We start from the raw sequence: 16,499 nt of genomic DNA, 5'->3' as shown, positions 1-16,499 counted from the left end.
TACATGGGCGTTTGTATGCCAGTGTGTCAGACAACTTGACTGTGCTTGAGTAAGTCTGAGTGTTTGTGCGTCATGATGTTTTGGCACGTTCCTGCAAAAGAGAGGCAGACTGAATGTGTGGAAAGGAAGTCAGACTGAGACCCCCAGAGAGATGTCTCACAGTAAATCCCTCTGGGTGCGGGTGAATCTGAATCCTGCCTTACTAATATATTTGCGGTAAATGTTGTTCTTGTCTGTTTTCCCACAGGTCTGTGTTCAAAGGCTCAGCAGTGTGCGTCTACTCCATGGCCGACATCCGTATGGTGTTCAATGGGCCGTTTGCGCACAAAGAAGGGCCCAACTACCAGTGGGTGGCATACAGTGGGAAAATCCCCTACCCTCGACCTGGCACAGTGAGTTCAAAAATGAATAAAATCAATGTCCATTGTATAATCCACACTCAGGGGTGGGGGAGCAAAGGGTAGTGGAGCAGATTTGACATTAAAATGTTCCGTCTGTCAATAGTGTCCCGGAGGTACTTTCACTCCCAACATGAAATCCACAAAGGATTACCCAGATGAGGTTATCAACTTCATGAGAAACCACCCCACCATGTACAACGCCGTTTACCCGGTGCACAAGCGCCCCCTGGTGGTCAGAACCAACGTGGACTATGAGTTCACCACGATTGCTGTCGACCAAGTGAGAGCTGCAGATGGGAGCTATGAGGTGCTCTTCCTGGGAACAGGTCGGTGCTTTTAGGCCAGGACTGGCATTTAAAAATTAGCGTGGACATACATTTTTCAAAGGAAATGATTTTATTGAATTGTGCGTTTACAGCAACATTTTCTAATTAAGCTGGTTTCAGCAGAAGGGTCTTAGAATAAGAATGACCCGAGTCCATCTTAATAAAGAAAATGAATATTTTTGTTCCGCTTTTCAGATCGAGGGACAGTCCAGAAAGTCATTGTCTTGCCAAGAGACGATTTGCAGACAGAGGAGTTGGTTCTGGAGGAGGTGGAGGTTTTCAAGGTCAGCAAGAAAAAAAAAAGTATCCAAAAATGTCATTTTTATTACTTGTCTTATAGAGGTGCACTAATCAGGCTTTTCGTGACCTAAACCAATTTCCAGTTTTCTTTAACATCTGACTTCCCAGTGGTCATTTTTGAGCAATTTTCTTTTTTCCTAAGGACTTTAAAAATAGAAAATAGAAAACAATGTGCTGCAGGTTTTTTGACAGAAGTTATAGCTCTGAGTTCAACAGGAAATTAAGAAATGACTAATTATCTCTATTTATGCATCACAGTTTCCCTGTCTCATATCTGATTGTAGTAAAAAAATTAAAAAAATTAAAGTAGTGAAGCAGCCAAAAAACTAACATTGCAAGAGTGTTTTCTATGAATTTTTACTCTGTGCTTATCTAAAATTGTATCTGCCGCTTCAGGTTCCCACCCCAATCACCACTATGAAGATTTCATCTAAACGGGTAAGTGGCCAAGAACGTCACTAGAACACTTGTTAAAGATTACATTTTAACCAGCTCAACAAATATTAGGAAGGGCAGTTTTCTTCATATTCTGTAACTAAGCCATTGGGTTTACTCTAATCTAAAATAAATGTTCCGCTGGTATTGGGGTAGACATTAAATTAAAAGTTGAAAAGAAAGTGAAGAACTTAGGGAAAAAGATAGAAACTTCTAAACAGATGAATATTCTGACCAATCTCCAAGAGAGAAAAAAAATGTTTTTATTTATCAAATTCAAACAAAATAGAACAACAATTAAGCATGATCTATTTTGTGCCATTGTATTGATTTTTGCTTTAACTAAGAAAGCTAAAACTGAGCTATAGTATTTTATTCATTCATTTAGCTTTAAGCGGAGATTTCTATCAGATTTATTTAAGTTTTGCAGTTAAAATCATTAGAAACCCGACTTATAAAAGAAATGTCATTATTATTATTTTACCGGTTCTTTTATTAGCTCATATGTGAAGCATAAAGCGCAGAATGGATTTATTGATAAATAACAAAACTCATTATCATAACTGCATACATATTTTTTAAAGTTATAAACGCCACTTTAATGGGATTTTATGTCCATCGTTATAGATTTGCCAATAAATTCAAACTACTTTTTTATGTTTCTTTCAACAGCAACAGCTATATGTAGGATCTGTGCTGGGTGTGACCCACCTGGCCCTGCACCGCTGTGACGTGTATGGCGAGGCCTGCGCGGACTGCTGTCTGGCCCGGGACCCGTACTGCGCCTGGGACGGCAAGTCCTGCTCCAGATACTCAGCCTCACAGAAAAGGTGAGACCAGGACAACGCAGACTTTTACACACACACACACACAGGTTCACATTATCTCTGAGGATTATTGCAACGCAGGGATATTTAAAAAGCGCGCTGACGCTAAACTTTATTTTCGGCTGTCGATTCGATCCCCCCAGGCGGAGCCGTCGACAGGACGTAAAGTATGGCAACCCAATCCGTCAGTGCAGAGGTTACAACTCAAATGGTGAGTTTGGCTATGTTCCAAGGTGGGTTTCTCAAACTGTTTCACTTCAAAAGCATTAAGCAACATTTTACATGTCGTTTCGCAGCAAATAAGAATACTCTGGAGACGGTTCAGTACGGGGTAGAGGGCAGCACGACGTTCTTGGAGTGCCAAGCTCGTTCTCCTCATGTCTCCCTGAAGTGGCACCTGCAGAAGGAAAACAGTGACAGGAGGAAAGAGGTGATTATATGTAGATGTTTTGGCTGATTTTTAGCTACTTAAATATCTTTTTTTGTTTGTTTTTCAGGGGCTTTTTTGCTTCTTCTACCACTGCATTAATTGAGAGACCTGGTTTCTCTGTTACAAAATATGCTCCACAAATGTAGCTTTTCTGGAAGAACGAGGGTAAAAAAAGAGACATGAAAGAAAGTTATACGGATCCCTTTTGCAGTTTGTACGTAGCAACCATGTAGAAAATGATGCTCTTTTCAGATGGGCCTAAAATAACACTTTTTAGTCTACATGCAAAATGTAATGTGCGAGAGAGAAAAAAAATGCTAAAGATTACCCCCCCTGTGGAACACGGAGGTGGCAGCATCAGACTGTGGGAGTGCTTTTCTTTAGCAGGGAAGTGAAAGCTAATCGGAGTCGATGGGAAGATGGAGTGAAATAAATACAAGATAATCTTGAAGAAAACTTAGTGACTGCAAAATACTTAAGGCTGGGGCAAAGGTTCACTTTTCTGTAGGAAAACATACCCAAACATAGAATGAGAGGTACAGGGGAAAGATTTAAATCCAAGTATATACCTGTTGAGAATGTCCTTTGTCAAAAATGTAATTTTATAGCGGGGCAAAGATGGAAGGGACAAAAAATACTTCCCGCTCTATTTGGAGCAAAAGGCGGGTCTACGAAATATCGCCAACAAATCTATGCCACACGTTATATTTACATTATTGTGCAAAACCCCAACAGAATAAATACATGTTCTGGTTGTAATGTGATAAAATATGAAAAAGCTTAGAAGGTATGAATGCTTTTGCAAAGCACTGTATGTATTTACCCTTTTAATTGGCCGTTAATTGTTTTGCTCTTCACCATCAGTCTCTGTCCTCAATCTGTAAAACTCCCCTCCTTTTGCACTCCAGATACGCTCCGAGGGTCGCATCCTGAAAACCGACCAGGGCCTCCTCATCCGCTCGCTGCAGTCCTCAGACAGCGGCATCTACCACTGCACGTCCACCGAGAAGAACTTCAAGCACACCCTGGTGAAGCTGCAGCTGGTTGTCCTCTCCAGCCGCACGGTCAACAACGTGCTGGTGGACACGGGCAACACGGCCCTCCCCCAAATCCAGTCCAGCGCCTGGACCCCGAGCGTGGGGCAGTACAAGGACCTGCTGACCATCCTCAGCCAGCCGGAGATGGGGCTGATCAACCAGTACTGCAAGGACTACTGGCAGCACGGGGACGACAGCCTCGCGGACAGCAAATCCAAAAGCCTGAAGGAGCTGAAGGAGCAGAAGAAGCCTCGCAACCGCCGGCATCACGAGGACCAGACCAATCCGGCAGAGACATGAAGAGTTTGGATTTACAGCCTGTCACGTTCAAACAGCACCCTTTGTCTACCTTCTCGTTTCTCCTCACATCCCTCCATTAAAGGGCAATGACTCCATTCAGCAGACCCCGCGACAGAAAGCATCAGTTTGTATGTAACGGTTGGAAGAACAAACACAATATTTATTGTAGGTTGTACAAAGTAATTCTTTATACCTATCTAGAAAACATGTTTTTGTGAATAGATCTGTGCAAATATTGTTATATTATTATTATTGTTATTATAATTATTAGTGTTATTGTTTATGACATTGTGTTATTATGTTGGGAATATCTTTGGTGTTTTTTTTTTGTTTAGCTTTTTTTTTTTTTTTTTTTTTTTAACAGCAACTATTACCCAGGACTCTTAGGGTATCCACATGAGGACTATAATGGAAGTATAATAAACTTTCCCATTTTTAGGCAATCATTTTGGATCGACTGGCTGCTGGCAGTATTCTGTATCAAAAAAATCAGAATTGCAGCAGAAAAGCCTGGCTTTTTTAAAGAGTCTTCTCCAGAACAGTCATTGCGAAGGTGGACACTTTTGTACTGTAAATAAAGGAGGAAAAAACGGCATTTTCGTAACGATGGAAGGGATGCCGACGAACTGCCGCTGCGACAGCACGTCACAAACTCCCAGGAACGTCAATTTTAAGCTCTTTCGCGGCGGGTCGACTGGCCTAAGGTCAAGGTTTCGAACTGCACCGCTCATATTCTTCCATGATAAGTTGCTGCCAAGTATTTTCGCTTGTATGTAAACATCACATCTCAGTCCTGTGTTCTCGACATCTTGTTATAAGCTGTTTATTTTTGGGAGAAGGGTTATTTTAACGAAACAGAAGCTGAAAACAGAACATTGCTATCTCTTCTCTTCTCTCTCTCTCTCTCTGTGGAGATAGGTTATTCCAGCAGGCAGCTATATGTCAGTCTGTGATTAAAAATATATTAGAGAAAGCACCTTTTGTTGCCAGAATAGTGATTTTTTTTTTTTTAAGAAATCTTATAGAAAGTTTTGTTTCTAAACATATTAAACACCCTATAAACTGCAATGCTGTGAAAGAGTATTCGCCCACTTTGTTTTCACTGTTTTGTCACACATAAGTATTTCCAATCGTTAAGCAAGTTTTAATACCAGACAAAGACGAATCGGGTAAATGCAAAAAGCATCTTGCAAATGATTCATTTTGTAAAAAGCTATCCAAACCCACCTGGTATATGATAAATAAAATCTGCCTTTCACATCCAAGATTTTGACCTACATTTTGGTTTAATTGAGCCACATTTGAGGGGATCTGAAAAATGAACAGCCTGTTTGAAGTGATGCATCATCATCTTAATCGGGTTGAGGTCCAGACTTTGACTAGGCTACTCTAAAGCTACCTTGTGTTTTTGTAACTGAGCCTTTCAGAGATGGACTCACTGGTGTGTTTTACACCGTTTTCTGCTGTTGCACAGCTCAAGTGGGCTTGAGATTAGTTTTTTTTTTTTTTGTTTGTTTTTTTAAGAGTAGAACTATTAAATTACAATTACAGAAGGTTGCCAAGATCCTAAGGCAGCAAAGTATCCCCTAGATCATCACACAACCAGGTTTTACTGTTTGTAGGATGTTGTTTTTTGTGAAATGCTGTTATTTTAAGTCCAGATGTGACAGGATTTTGGCTTGTTTCAGAGGGCCTTTGTGTTCTTCTTGTTCAGCAGTAGTGTTTGCCTTGAAACTCTCCCAAGGATGACATTTTTTCCTGGTCTCTTTCCTACCGTTGAATCATGAACACTGATTTTAACTCCAAGTGACGCCTGTAGTGCTCAATGTTGTTCTGGGTTGTTCTGTGGCCTCCTGGAAAGCGCATCGATATGCTCACGAAGTGAAATTTGGTAGGTTGGCCACTCCTGGGAAGTTTCTCCTCTATCCAGAAAGGAAGAAAACACGAGAACAATGACTCTAACTTTGGCTTGCTGGAGTCCCAAAGTCTTAAAAATGGCTTTGTAACCCTATAAAGTTATCAACGTCTGTTTGTACTTGATTTTCTTTGATTCAGGGCACGCTCTGTTGATTTTTAAGATATATTGGCCTACTTCACATTGTCAGGTTCTTTTAAAGGGATTTCTTGATCCAACATGTCTGGCAGTAATTACAGAGTGTAACTAGTAAAACTGATGAACCCGGTGCATCCAGAAAAATGTGGTTAATCACAGTTAATTTATGATTTAAGAAGGGGGTGATTAATTTTTTAACATAGAGGCAGGTTGGTTTGGATAGCTGTTTTTTCACTTAATAAATCTAAGAATCATTTTAAAAAAAAATGAATAACTACTCAGACTATATTTGTCTTGTGTTAAAAAATGTTTAATGTTTGGAAAAAATGTAATACTTTTTCACTACACAGTATATATTTTTTTCCATTCCTGCCATTTTTATGTAAATATTGGTGAAAATAACGTAATCAGTCTCTATACAAGTGTGCAGATTTATAGTGCTGATGACTGGTGCTGTACTTTATGTATCATCTGGTTAAAAGAGAGCTCCTGCTGCTCTGTTTGTCCTGGTACAGAGCCCTCCTTTATTACTGGTGCCACAGACTTCACACTATGGAAACTATCTAAATACAGTGAACATCATCATGTTGACTAGCCAAACCTGAAGAAAAAAATGAAACCACAGTCTTCAGACAGTGAATTTAAAATGTGCATGGCATGTACAGTGTATGTATGTAGTGTTTTGTCGAAGATGTTGCCGTGGATGTCTTTATTGTTGTGGGAATTCAGATCCTTTTTTATTATTATTTTGGGAAATGATGAAAGGTCAGAAAGGCTGATTTCATTTTTGAGTTCTCATTGTCAGAGGAAGAACACAGATTTGCATATATTTCTATATGAAAATCTGTTTTCTGAGTATGACTGGTCTGTGAGGTAATGTAGAATAAGCACACTTGGTGGTAATGTAATGACTTGTAAAAACTGCTATCTTTTCTTCCTCATAAATGTTGCTAACTAATAAATTAAAGCTCTATATTTTATAATAACAAGTGTTCTCCAATGTGTAACAGTAGCAATTTGAAAGAAATTAGGCAGCTCTCTAATAGCAGTATTGTTGTTCATAGTTTACTTTTTTCCATATTGGCATAGCAAATTTAAGATATGTTAAATTATATTAAAACCCAGTCATTCTCTGTATCAAAAAAAATGATACTGAATATTGAATACAATTTTATTTATATAGCGGCAATTCATAACACATGTCATCTGATTGGTCAAAAAGTTTTCTATCTAAGGAAACCCAGCAGATCGCATTGAGTCTTGACAAGCAGCAATCCCTCTTACTGAGCATGCATGAAGTGACAGTGGAGAGGAAAACTCCCCTTTAACAGGAAGGAAAACGTCCAGCAGAACCAGGCTCAGTGTGAACGGTCATCTGCCTCGACCAACTGGGGGTTAGAGAAGACAGAGCAGAGACACAAAAGTGACAGAAGCACACATTGATCCAGGAATCCTTTCTATGTTATATGGTAATAGCGGATGATCTGTCTTCCCTGGATGGTGTCACAGCTAACAGAACGTCAGACCAGGTGTACCTACTATGAAGAAAGACAGAGAACAAAAAGTTAAAATCTGAAATAACAACAAACAATGCAAATTGTAGACAGTAGGAGAACTCAGCAGAGTGAGAAAAATAGGCCCTGGTGTCCTCCAGTAGCCTAAGCCTATAGCAGCATAACTATAGAGGTAGCTCAGCGTAAGCTAAGCCACTCTAACTATAAGCTTTGTCAAAAAGGAAAGTTTTAAGATTAGTCTTAAAAGTAGACAGGGTGTCTGCCTCACGGACCAAAACTGGGAGTTGGTTCCACAGGAGAGGAGCCTGATAGCTAAAGGATCTGCCTCCCATTCTACTTTTAGAGACTCTAGGAACCACCAGCAGACCTGCAGTCTGAGAGCGAAGTGCTCTGTTAGGAACATACGGGGTAATCAGAGCTCTGATATATGATGGAGCTTGATTATTAAGGCCTTTATACGTTAGAAGAAGAATTTTAAATTATATTCTTGATTTAACAGGAAGCCAATGAAGGGAAGCTAAAATAGGAGAAATATGATCCGTCTTGTTGATTTTCATCAGAACTCTTGCTGCAGCTTTTTGGATCAGCTGAAGACTTTGAACTGCATTTTGTGAACTTTCTGATAGTAAAGAATTACAATAGTCCAGCCTTGAAGTAACAAATGCATGGACCAGTTTTTCAGCATCACCCCTGGACAGAATATTTCTAATTTTGGCGATATTCTGGAGATGAAAAAAGGAAACCCTGGAAACCTGTTTAATATGGCATTTAAATGACATGTCTTGGTCAAAAATGATACCACATTTTTATTTCCAGAGGCCAAGTTAATGCCATCCATATTAGATGATTGAGAAATTTATTTTTTGAGAACTCTGGTCCAAAGATTACCACTTCTGTCTTGGTAGAATTTAAAAGCAGGATATTGATATTGAGTGATGGTTATAACATGTTTAAAGAAGAATCAGGAGGTTTGTTTATTTTTTTTAAGATTTTCCTAGGATCAATAAAAACTGATTACAACTTTTTTATTAATGAACTTTAGATGCATTTACTAATTAAGAAAATACCAAAGTGGCCGGCAACAAAGATAAACAATGGTAATTCTGCTCTATAACTACAACTACAGGCTGAAAGACAATGTTTTATGACCAGGGAATCGAAATCTCAAAATGTAGTTGAGTCCAAAAGTATTCATATCCCTGGCAGATTTAAAAATATATTCCTTTAACCAAAAATGTTATTTCTGAAAAGAAAAACTCTCAAAATATAAAACAATGTAAAAGATGTAGCAAAAGTATTCATACCTCTTGAACCTTTCCACACATTGTCACATTACTACCACAAATTTTATGCAAAAGACTAATAAAAAGTACTATACAATTGTGAAGTAGAAAGAAAATTATACATGATTTCTTCTTTTTTTTTTCTTTTTTACAATTAAAAACCTGAAAAGGTAATTGTGCAAAAGTATTTGTGGAACCACCCTTTGTTGCAATTACAGCTGCAAGTGTTTCAGTGTATGTCTCTACCAGCTTTGCACATCTAGAGACTGAAACTTTTGGCCATTCTTTTTTTGCAAAACAGCTCAAGCTCATTAAGATTAGATGGAGAGAGCATTTGTGAACAGCATTTTTCAGATCTTGCCACAGATTCTCAATTAGGTTTAGGGCTGGACTTTGACATTTAAACCACTAAATTGTAGCCCTGGCTTTATGTTTAGGGTCGTCCTGCTGGAAAATGAACCTCTGCCCCAGTCTCAAGTGTTCTGCAGACTCCAAAAGGTTTTCCTTCAACATTGCCCTGTATTTGGCTCCATCCATCTTCCCATCAACTCTGACCATCTCGTTTAATAATGGCGCCCTTATTTACAAATTTTCACAACTTCATTCCTGACCTGTCTGCTGTGCTCCTTTGTCTTCTTGATGTTTCTTCATTGTTGTTCTTAAAAAAAAAAAAAAAAAAAAAAAGCTTTTGAGACCTTTACAGCATTGCTGGATTTATCCTAAATAAATAGCATCCAGCTACACTATTACAAATAAATGACTCAATTTCTGAACAACATTAATTACGTTAGAATTTGTGTTATTCAAAAAAGGGCTGAAAACAGTTTTTTACCATTTTTGTCCTTCTCAGTTATGAGTGTTGGTGGTGGCAAGATTTAATTTGGTCCCAATAGCTAACAATCAGAATGTGCGTTCTGGGAGGCGACACACAGCACTTTAAGCACCTTAACAGGTATAAACATATTTTTTTATTAGGACCACATTTATGTTTTAAATATGGTCAGATATAACACTCTAATCTTCAACATTGTGTAAGCAGAAAAATCCTCATAATTAACACAAATAAAGACATGAACATAACAGTCTGTGTAATTAACCTATAGTGTCTTTCACGTAGTGAATAGTATTACTGAAATTGATGAACTTTTCAATTGTATTACAATTTATTGTATATCCCAGAGACAATAAATTCCTGGAGACTCTAATCAACTTTTCATAACATCCTAGACTTGGTTCTGAATTTTAAATACTTTGGACCTTTTCGCATGACCTAAAGAGAACATTTGGTCAGAACCGATCAATCTAATCTCTCTTTCCGTCCAGAATTGATTAATTACTTTACAAAAATCAGAAAGTTGTGCTGCAAGTTCTTGGTCTTGCAGTTAATAATGAAAGTGTTACTGAGCTGCTGAAAGAAATGCTCAGATTCCTCTAATAAAAATAGCTTTATGGCTCAAGATGAAATATTAAAGCAATGGGATATGATGACTATGGCTGTTTTTGTTTTTCAAGCAGACGTGAAAAAGTAAAAAGAACAAAATTGCATCCAAACAACATGGGGCTATTAGAAGGAAATTCCCCACAAAAGCGAAGCAAACATAATCAAAGATCATTTATGCATAGCAGGAGTGTTTTTATGTTCAACATCTCGTTCTGATTCAGGTGTTAACAAGACAGTTAAATCAGAGACCCGAACATACATTCATACTGTACGTTCATGCAAACAGAACTGAAGGTGTGAGAAGATTAGGATCCTTAACCAGCTTCAGATTTAGGTCAATGAGATCTGTCGGGTGAAACCGCAAAGCTCTCTAAGCACTTCAGAGCTCACCCTTCAGGCTGTTGGATCCAATATAAAATGTTGGGACACATCTTTGCATCTAAGTGTGCATTTGTCTTTGTGTGCTGCCTTTGGGTTGTTGGTCCTGATGTGTATTTTCCTGGTTTTGTATTGGCTGTAACAACCGTATCATCTCATCACCACTCTTACAGAAATAAAAAATAGAATCAGTTTTACATCAGATTTCATTTCTGTTTTGATCATACCAAAGACTGGACTCAGTTCTGGTTACAAGGCATGAACCAAGGTCTTTTTGTTTTAGGCTTCTCTTTTTAAAGGAGCCTAAGGAGAGCATGAGATAAGCACTTGAGCCGATGGTTATCTTCCGCTGAGCGCAGCAAAGTACCCTAAAGGTTAGAGCGCTCCTACAGTGGTGTATGTCTGCTTCCCTTCAGACCTCTGCCCTGTAACTTCCTTGTCCTTGTGCTCCATTGGCCACCTGCGGTCAGGTGGGCTTAGGGAGCCCAAAATCCTTCCCTGTGGTTGGAAAAAATACTCAAACAATCCCCAGCTGCAGGCAGTTGGCGCATCAGCTGCGTGCTCGAAGGCACCGGTCAGACAGTTGCAGGCGAGCAGCCAACCGGGACCTGCTTCCATTTTTCCTGAAACTTGGCTTTTGAAACAGCGGGGCCTAAGCCGGGAAAAGTAGAATGGGGGCCGGAGCTAGCGCCGAGGAGAAACGCTCCAAGGAGCTGGAGAAGAAGCTGAAGGAGGATGCTGACAAGGATTCAAGAACCGTCAAACTGCTGCTGCTAGGTAACGACACACCTGTTGGAGGAATAATTCAGAAATGATGGTTTAGATACCTCGGGATCGGGTCATAGCCATTCCCATTTGGTTGATTATTTTAGTGTGCTGTTTAAGTCTAAGTGTGGAAGATGCATCTCCTTACGTTTTTTTTTCCTAACTTGTTTTGGATAAAAAAGTTCCTTTAGAAGGAACCACATGTCCCTCATACAAATGCTGCCTTGACATTTACACACCATGGTAGTGCCTGTTTAACAATCATACAAGCAAATACAGTCTGCTGAGGCACTGTTGCCTCAGCAGAGTGTAGAACTTTATTTTTACTACAGCTTAAAAGCATTCAACTGTGATGATAAGATGGAGCATTTCCGAGTCAAGTGAGAGCTTAATAAACTGTGTCACTGAATTGCTGAGACACTCGGATAATCACACAAGCCAATCTTCTGTTAATCCTGACCCGACGGGTCCTTCAGCACAAAGGGCTTAACACCGAAGGACACTGAACCCAATCTAACAACCCCAGACAGAATTATAGCGCCAAAGTTTTATATCTCAAGAATTCAAAGAAGCGTGTGTTTATGTCAACTATTGGGTTTATTTTATTTTTTTTAAGTTCATTAAATGATCACTTACACTCAAACACATTTTTTCTGCAGGAAATACTCGAGTTGTTATCGTTGTCATCAAATGCCAGATTCCAGCATACTTATATAATATACTTATATAAGTATAATATACTTTATATAAACATTAGAACCCGTTCCATATGTTGTTCAGCCTCACAGTCTCCATCTGATGATATGGGTCAGGGTCAAGGGAAAAGATTAGGGCGGAAGTAAGAAGTATTATGCATTGTTGCGATCATCTTGTGAAGATAAACCTGGGATAAACACATGTTATTCAAACACCTAACAAACAAATAAAAACATCAATTCTAATAAGCATGTTGGTAACTACGTTGACTTCCAATTACTGGACATGGACCGGCATGCAAGGTTTCTTCAATTTAAAGAAATGATAGGATATTCCAGTAGAATGGCCGATACATCTCCTGAAATGATTTCTTCTCTTACATAGGGGCTGGAGAATCAGGCAAGAGCACCATTGTCAAACAGATGAAGTAAGAACTTTGCATCTAAGCAGCATCTTGTTCCCTCTTGTCCAGACTCTAAACTGACTTGCAACGCTGCACTTTCTCCACAGAATTATCCATAAAGATGGTTACTCAATGGAAGAATGCTTGGAGTTCATCACCATCATCTACAGCAACACCCTGCAGTCCATTATGGCGATCGTGAAGGGCATGAACACACTCAACATTAACTTCGGCCACCCCGATCAGCAGGTAACAATGCACGTCTGTCTGATTCTCGGGTCAAACCCTCTCAGTTGGACGTTTAACGCAGCTGTCCTCCGGGGTTCTTCCTGTAGGATGACGCCAGGAAACTGATGCATCTTGCAGACACAATTGAGGAAGGGACCATGCCCAAAGAACTGTCAGACATCATTCTGCGTCTGTGGAAGGATTCTGGCATCCAGGCGTGCTTCGACAGGGCTTCAGAGTACCAACTCAACGACTCAGCTGGATAGTTAGTAACGACAACCATAAGCATTGCTTATGTAATCTTTAAAAAAAATCATCTTTGACATAGTTTCATTTTCACACAGCTACCTTAATGACCTGGAGCGACTTGTCCAACCAGGCTATGTGCCCACTGAGCAGGATGTGCTGCGATCAAGAGTGAAAACCACTGGTATCATTGAGACCCAGTTCGGCTTAAAAGATCTTAACTTCAGGTGGGTTTGCTCATTATTGCTCTGGAGAAAGAGTTTGCCATTATGAGAATGATTATCAAGCAAATCTTCCATTTTGATCCAGAATGTTTGACGTGGGTGGCCAGAGGTCAGAGAGGAAGAAGTGGATTCATTGCTTCGAAGGCGTTACCTGTATCATCTTCATCGCTGCTTTGAGCGCCTATGACATGGTGTTGGTGGAGGATGACGAAGTGGTATGGCCAAGTGAACCATTCCATCTTATAATCTATGTTGAGAAATCAAAAGCCGGCTCACCTAAAAGCATCTTCACTTTCAGAATCGAATGCACGAGAGTCTGCACTTGTTCAACAGTATCTGCAACCACCGCTACTTCGCCGCCACCTCCATCGTGCTCTTCCTTAACAAAAAGGATGTGTTCACTGAGAAGATCAAGAAAGCTCATCTCAGCATGTGCTTCCCTGAGTACGATGGTGAGAGCTTCAGGAACTGTCGAAGATGTCTTCTTCAAAGCACATATGAGAGCGGCATCAGCAAAACATGATCTGCACTGCAAAAACGGAACTTAAAATAAGTAAAAATGTTCTTAAAATTAGTGTATTTGTCCTTGATTTGAGCAGGTAAATAAGATGATTTGCCAATGGAATAAGATTTTTGCACTTAAAATAGGAACAACTCATCTCCATCATCCTATTTCAAGTGCAGGATGTCTAATTATCTTATTTTAGGGGTCAAATACTCATTCCATTGGCAAATAATCTTATTTACCTGCTCAAATCAAGGACAAATACACTACTTTTAAGAACATTTTACTTATTTTTAGATCCATTTTTGCAGTGTGGTTATTTAAAAAACGGAATATCGTCATGCTAGTTTAGCTCTAAACTTTTACCTCAGTGTTAGATTGCTGTTTTATAGTGGCCGCTGAAGTCAGACATTAATAGAAAGAGCTTGTGAAATTTACAGATTGTGGATGTAAATTTCCCACATCATTTCTTGCTGTTGTTTTGCAGCCATCCATCCATTAATCTATGAATGAATGAAAAGGACACATATACAAAAAAAAAAAGTAAAAAAAGACGCACTTATCTAAATATGTATCTTCCCGTTGTCCTGCCCAGGCCCCAACACTTACGAGGATGCTGGTAACTACATCAAACTGCAGTTCCTGGACCTGAACCTGCGCCGAGACATCAAAGAAATCTACTCGCACATGACCTGCGCCACAGACACGGAAAACGTCAAGTTCGTGTTTGACGCTGTAACCGACATCATCATCAAAGAAAACCTGAAAGACTGCGGCCTCTTCTAAGAGCCAAGCAGCTAATCCAAATGAAGGTGAGCAAAGTTCAAAGTGATCACTCCTAGCTGAGACTTAACTGCTGAGCTTTCTAACACATTTTATCACTTTTGACAGGGTAGTGTCTTAGCCAACTCACTTTCCTCAGCTTTCTCCTCAATTCAGACGGGGGACTGAAGATGGAAACTGTCCCATCAAAGAGCCATCCTGAAACCAGTGAATGTGAAACAAAAATAAAATTGAATTTGCTGTGTTAAAAAAAACTAAAACTTGTAGCTTGGACCAAAGACTCCTTGTCATTGAGACGTGAAAATAATCCTGTGCAGATTTAAAGATGCGTTGAATTTTCTTTTTTTTTTTGGTCAAACGTTTCTGTTAAGCTCATCTTTGGAAGGCAATGCAATCTGTAGCTTTTGTCTGCATAAACTGATTTCTTTTCAGATGTACTCATATGAATAGATGCAGCGTCTCTGAGCTCAAGTAATCGGGCAGCATACAATCAAAGGGCTAACAAGATGGTCTCACCACCTGCATATGCACTTCAGCATCAGTTAGACAATAAGATGAATCGTCACTAGAACAGGCTTTTTTCTAAAAGACACAGAACAGCACAATCTGTAACATGAGAAGGTCATAAATGTAACTTCTGAGGGAAGCGTTAGAATTTTTTTTTTTGTTTGTTTTATTGCAGTAGTTGAAGAGGGCCATTGTATATAATTAATCAGATTTCTAATGGTATGTTACTGTGTTAATAAACTGTTACGTTAGAGATTCATTCAATTCTAATTTGAAACTCCCTGTCAAAAAGCCTTTGAGTCAACTTATGTTTACTGACATCCAGAGAAAAACAAAAATGTACATGTTTGGTATAACGTATTAAAGCTTCCGTAGAAAACTCAGTAGTGTGTCTTTTTTTTTTCTTTTTTTTTTTGCACATGCACACTTTGTTCATGATCTTTTCTGGTTACCTGAAAATGCCTGAAACCTCTCATTTTATGACTGACTGATTTAGGAAAATGTAAAATAAGAAGCATTTCTTACCTATTTTGCCTTTAAGGCTTTTGCATTGGTAAATGTTACAGAGTAAAAAGTTTACAGTAGAAAAACAGTAGACAAAATGATTTTTGTCTGTAAAACTGGTCTTTAAGGGGTTTAAAATTTAAGAGACATGATCAGATTTTCGTGTATGTTGAAGAACAAAGTTGGCATTACTGAAGACATTGATAAAGAATGGTGATGCAAAATATTTACATGGTAGTATTTAAAATATATATTTATTTTTGTCCAAGAGACACAGATGAAGTAAAAACTGAAGAAACCACATGGTAATAAAATGTCCGGTATGGATTGCCTTTAAATTTTCCTTGCAGCTAATAACTCATTGGGTTGGCGTCCTGCAATGACATTAGGTCTTCTTTGAAGCTTGATGCAGAATAGAAAGGTGAAACATTCCTTCAACACAAAAGATTTAGTTTTGTTGGGGAATAATTTAATGTGATTTGCTCCGGTTATCCTTATATTGTTGTTTTCACGCTAGACACACAGTACATCAGAGATCATACTTATATTTAATCCTTCATGTAGCCAGAAAGATCCAAATGAGGCACAACAGCTCATATTCTACAAAAAAATCCTGGTTAAAATGGCAACATAAACCTAAGATAGAAGAGTTTCATAAAAAAATATCACAAAAGGCATCTGACTCTGGATTATTCACCATCCTCATCGACCTGAGTGCAGGTTTTGTTACCATCTGTCCCACCACCCTCCTCAGAAGGCCAATCTTCCATTGGCATCACCAACACTCCGTTGGACTGGTTTACTTTCTACTTCTCTGGCCGCACTCAGTTTATTTAACTAAAGACCATCAAATCCACCACCTACCCCGTCACCTCAGGTGTGTCCCAGGGCTCTGTTCTGGGGCCCCTCTTCT

At 39.1% G+C, this 16,499-nt stretch overlaps 2 protein-coding genes across 4 annotated transcripts in view; both read left to right on the top strand.

Annotated features, from left to right (window-relative positions):
- sema3fa (sema domain, immunoglobulin domain (Ig), short basic domain, secreted, (semaphorin) 3Fa) overlaps positions 1–7,095 on the top strand; it is a 68,459-nt gene extending 61,364 nt beyond the window's left edge. For all 3 annotated transcript variants that reach the window (XM_012873342.3, XM_021321915.2, XM_012873341.3), the window contains 8 exons: positions 248–392; positions 505–727; positions 923–1,011; positions 1,424–1,465; positions 2,135–2,292; positions 2,433–2,500; positions 2,586–2,719; positions 3,628–7,095. In XM_012873342.3, coding sequence (XP_012728796.2) covers positions 248–392; positions 505–727; positions 923–1,011; positions 1,424–1,465; positions 2,135–2,292; positions 2,433–2,500; positions 2,586–2,719; positions 3,628–4,056 — 1,288 coding nt within the window. In that variant the 3' untranslated portion in view covers positions 4,057–7,095. The remainder of the gene's footprint in view (positions 1–247; positions 393–504; positions 728–922; positions 1,012–1,423; positions 1,466–2,134; positions 2,293–2,432; positions 2,501–2,585; positions 2,720–3,627) is intronic.
- Positions 7,096–11,163: 4,068 nt separating this feature from the next.
- gnat1 (guanine nucleotide binding protein (G protein), alpha transducing activity polypeptide 1) lies at positions 11,164–15,465 on the top strand. Its single transcript, XM_012873352.3, has 9 exons — positions 11,164–11,502; positions 12,571–12,613; positions 12,697–12,838; positions 12,925–13,082; positions 13,162–13,290; positions 13,373–13,502; positions 13,586–13,739; positions 14,388–14,604; positions 14,684–15,465. Exons 1-8 carry the CDS (start codon positions 11,397–11,399, stop codon positions 14,576–14,578), a joined length of 1,053 nt encoding a protein of 350 aa, XP_012728806.1. The 5' UTR covers positions 11,164–11,396; the 3' UTR covers positions 14,579–14,604; positions 14,684–15,465.
- Positions 15,466–16,499: the final 1,034 nt, after the last annotated feature.

This window comes from Fundulus heteroclitus, chromosome 20 (assembly GCF_011125445.2).
Source record: "Fundulus heteroclitus isolate FHET01 chromosome 20, MU-UCD_Fhet_4.1, whole genome shotgun sequence".
NCBI lineage: Eukaryota > Metazoa > Chordata > Actinopteri > Cyprinodontiformes > Fundulidae > Fundulus > Fundulus heteroclitus.
The sequence above is the reverse complement of the archived record's forward strand: the minus strand, read 5'-3'. Positions and strand labels throughout refer to the sequence as shown.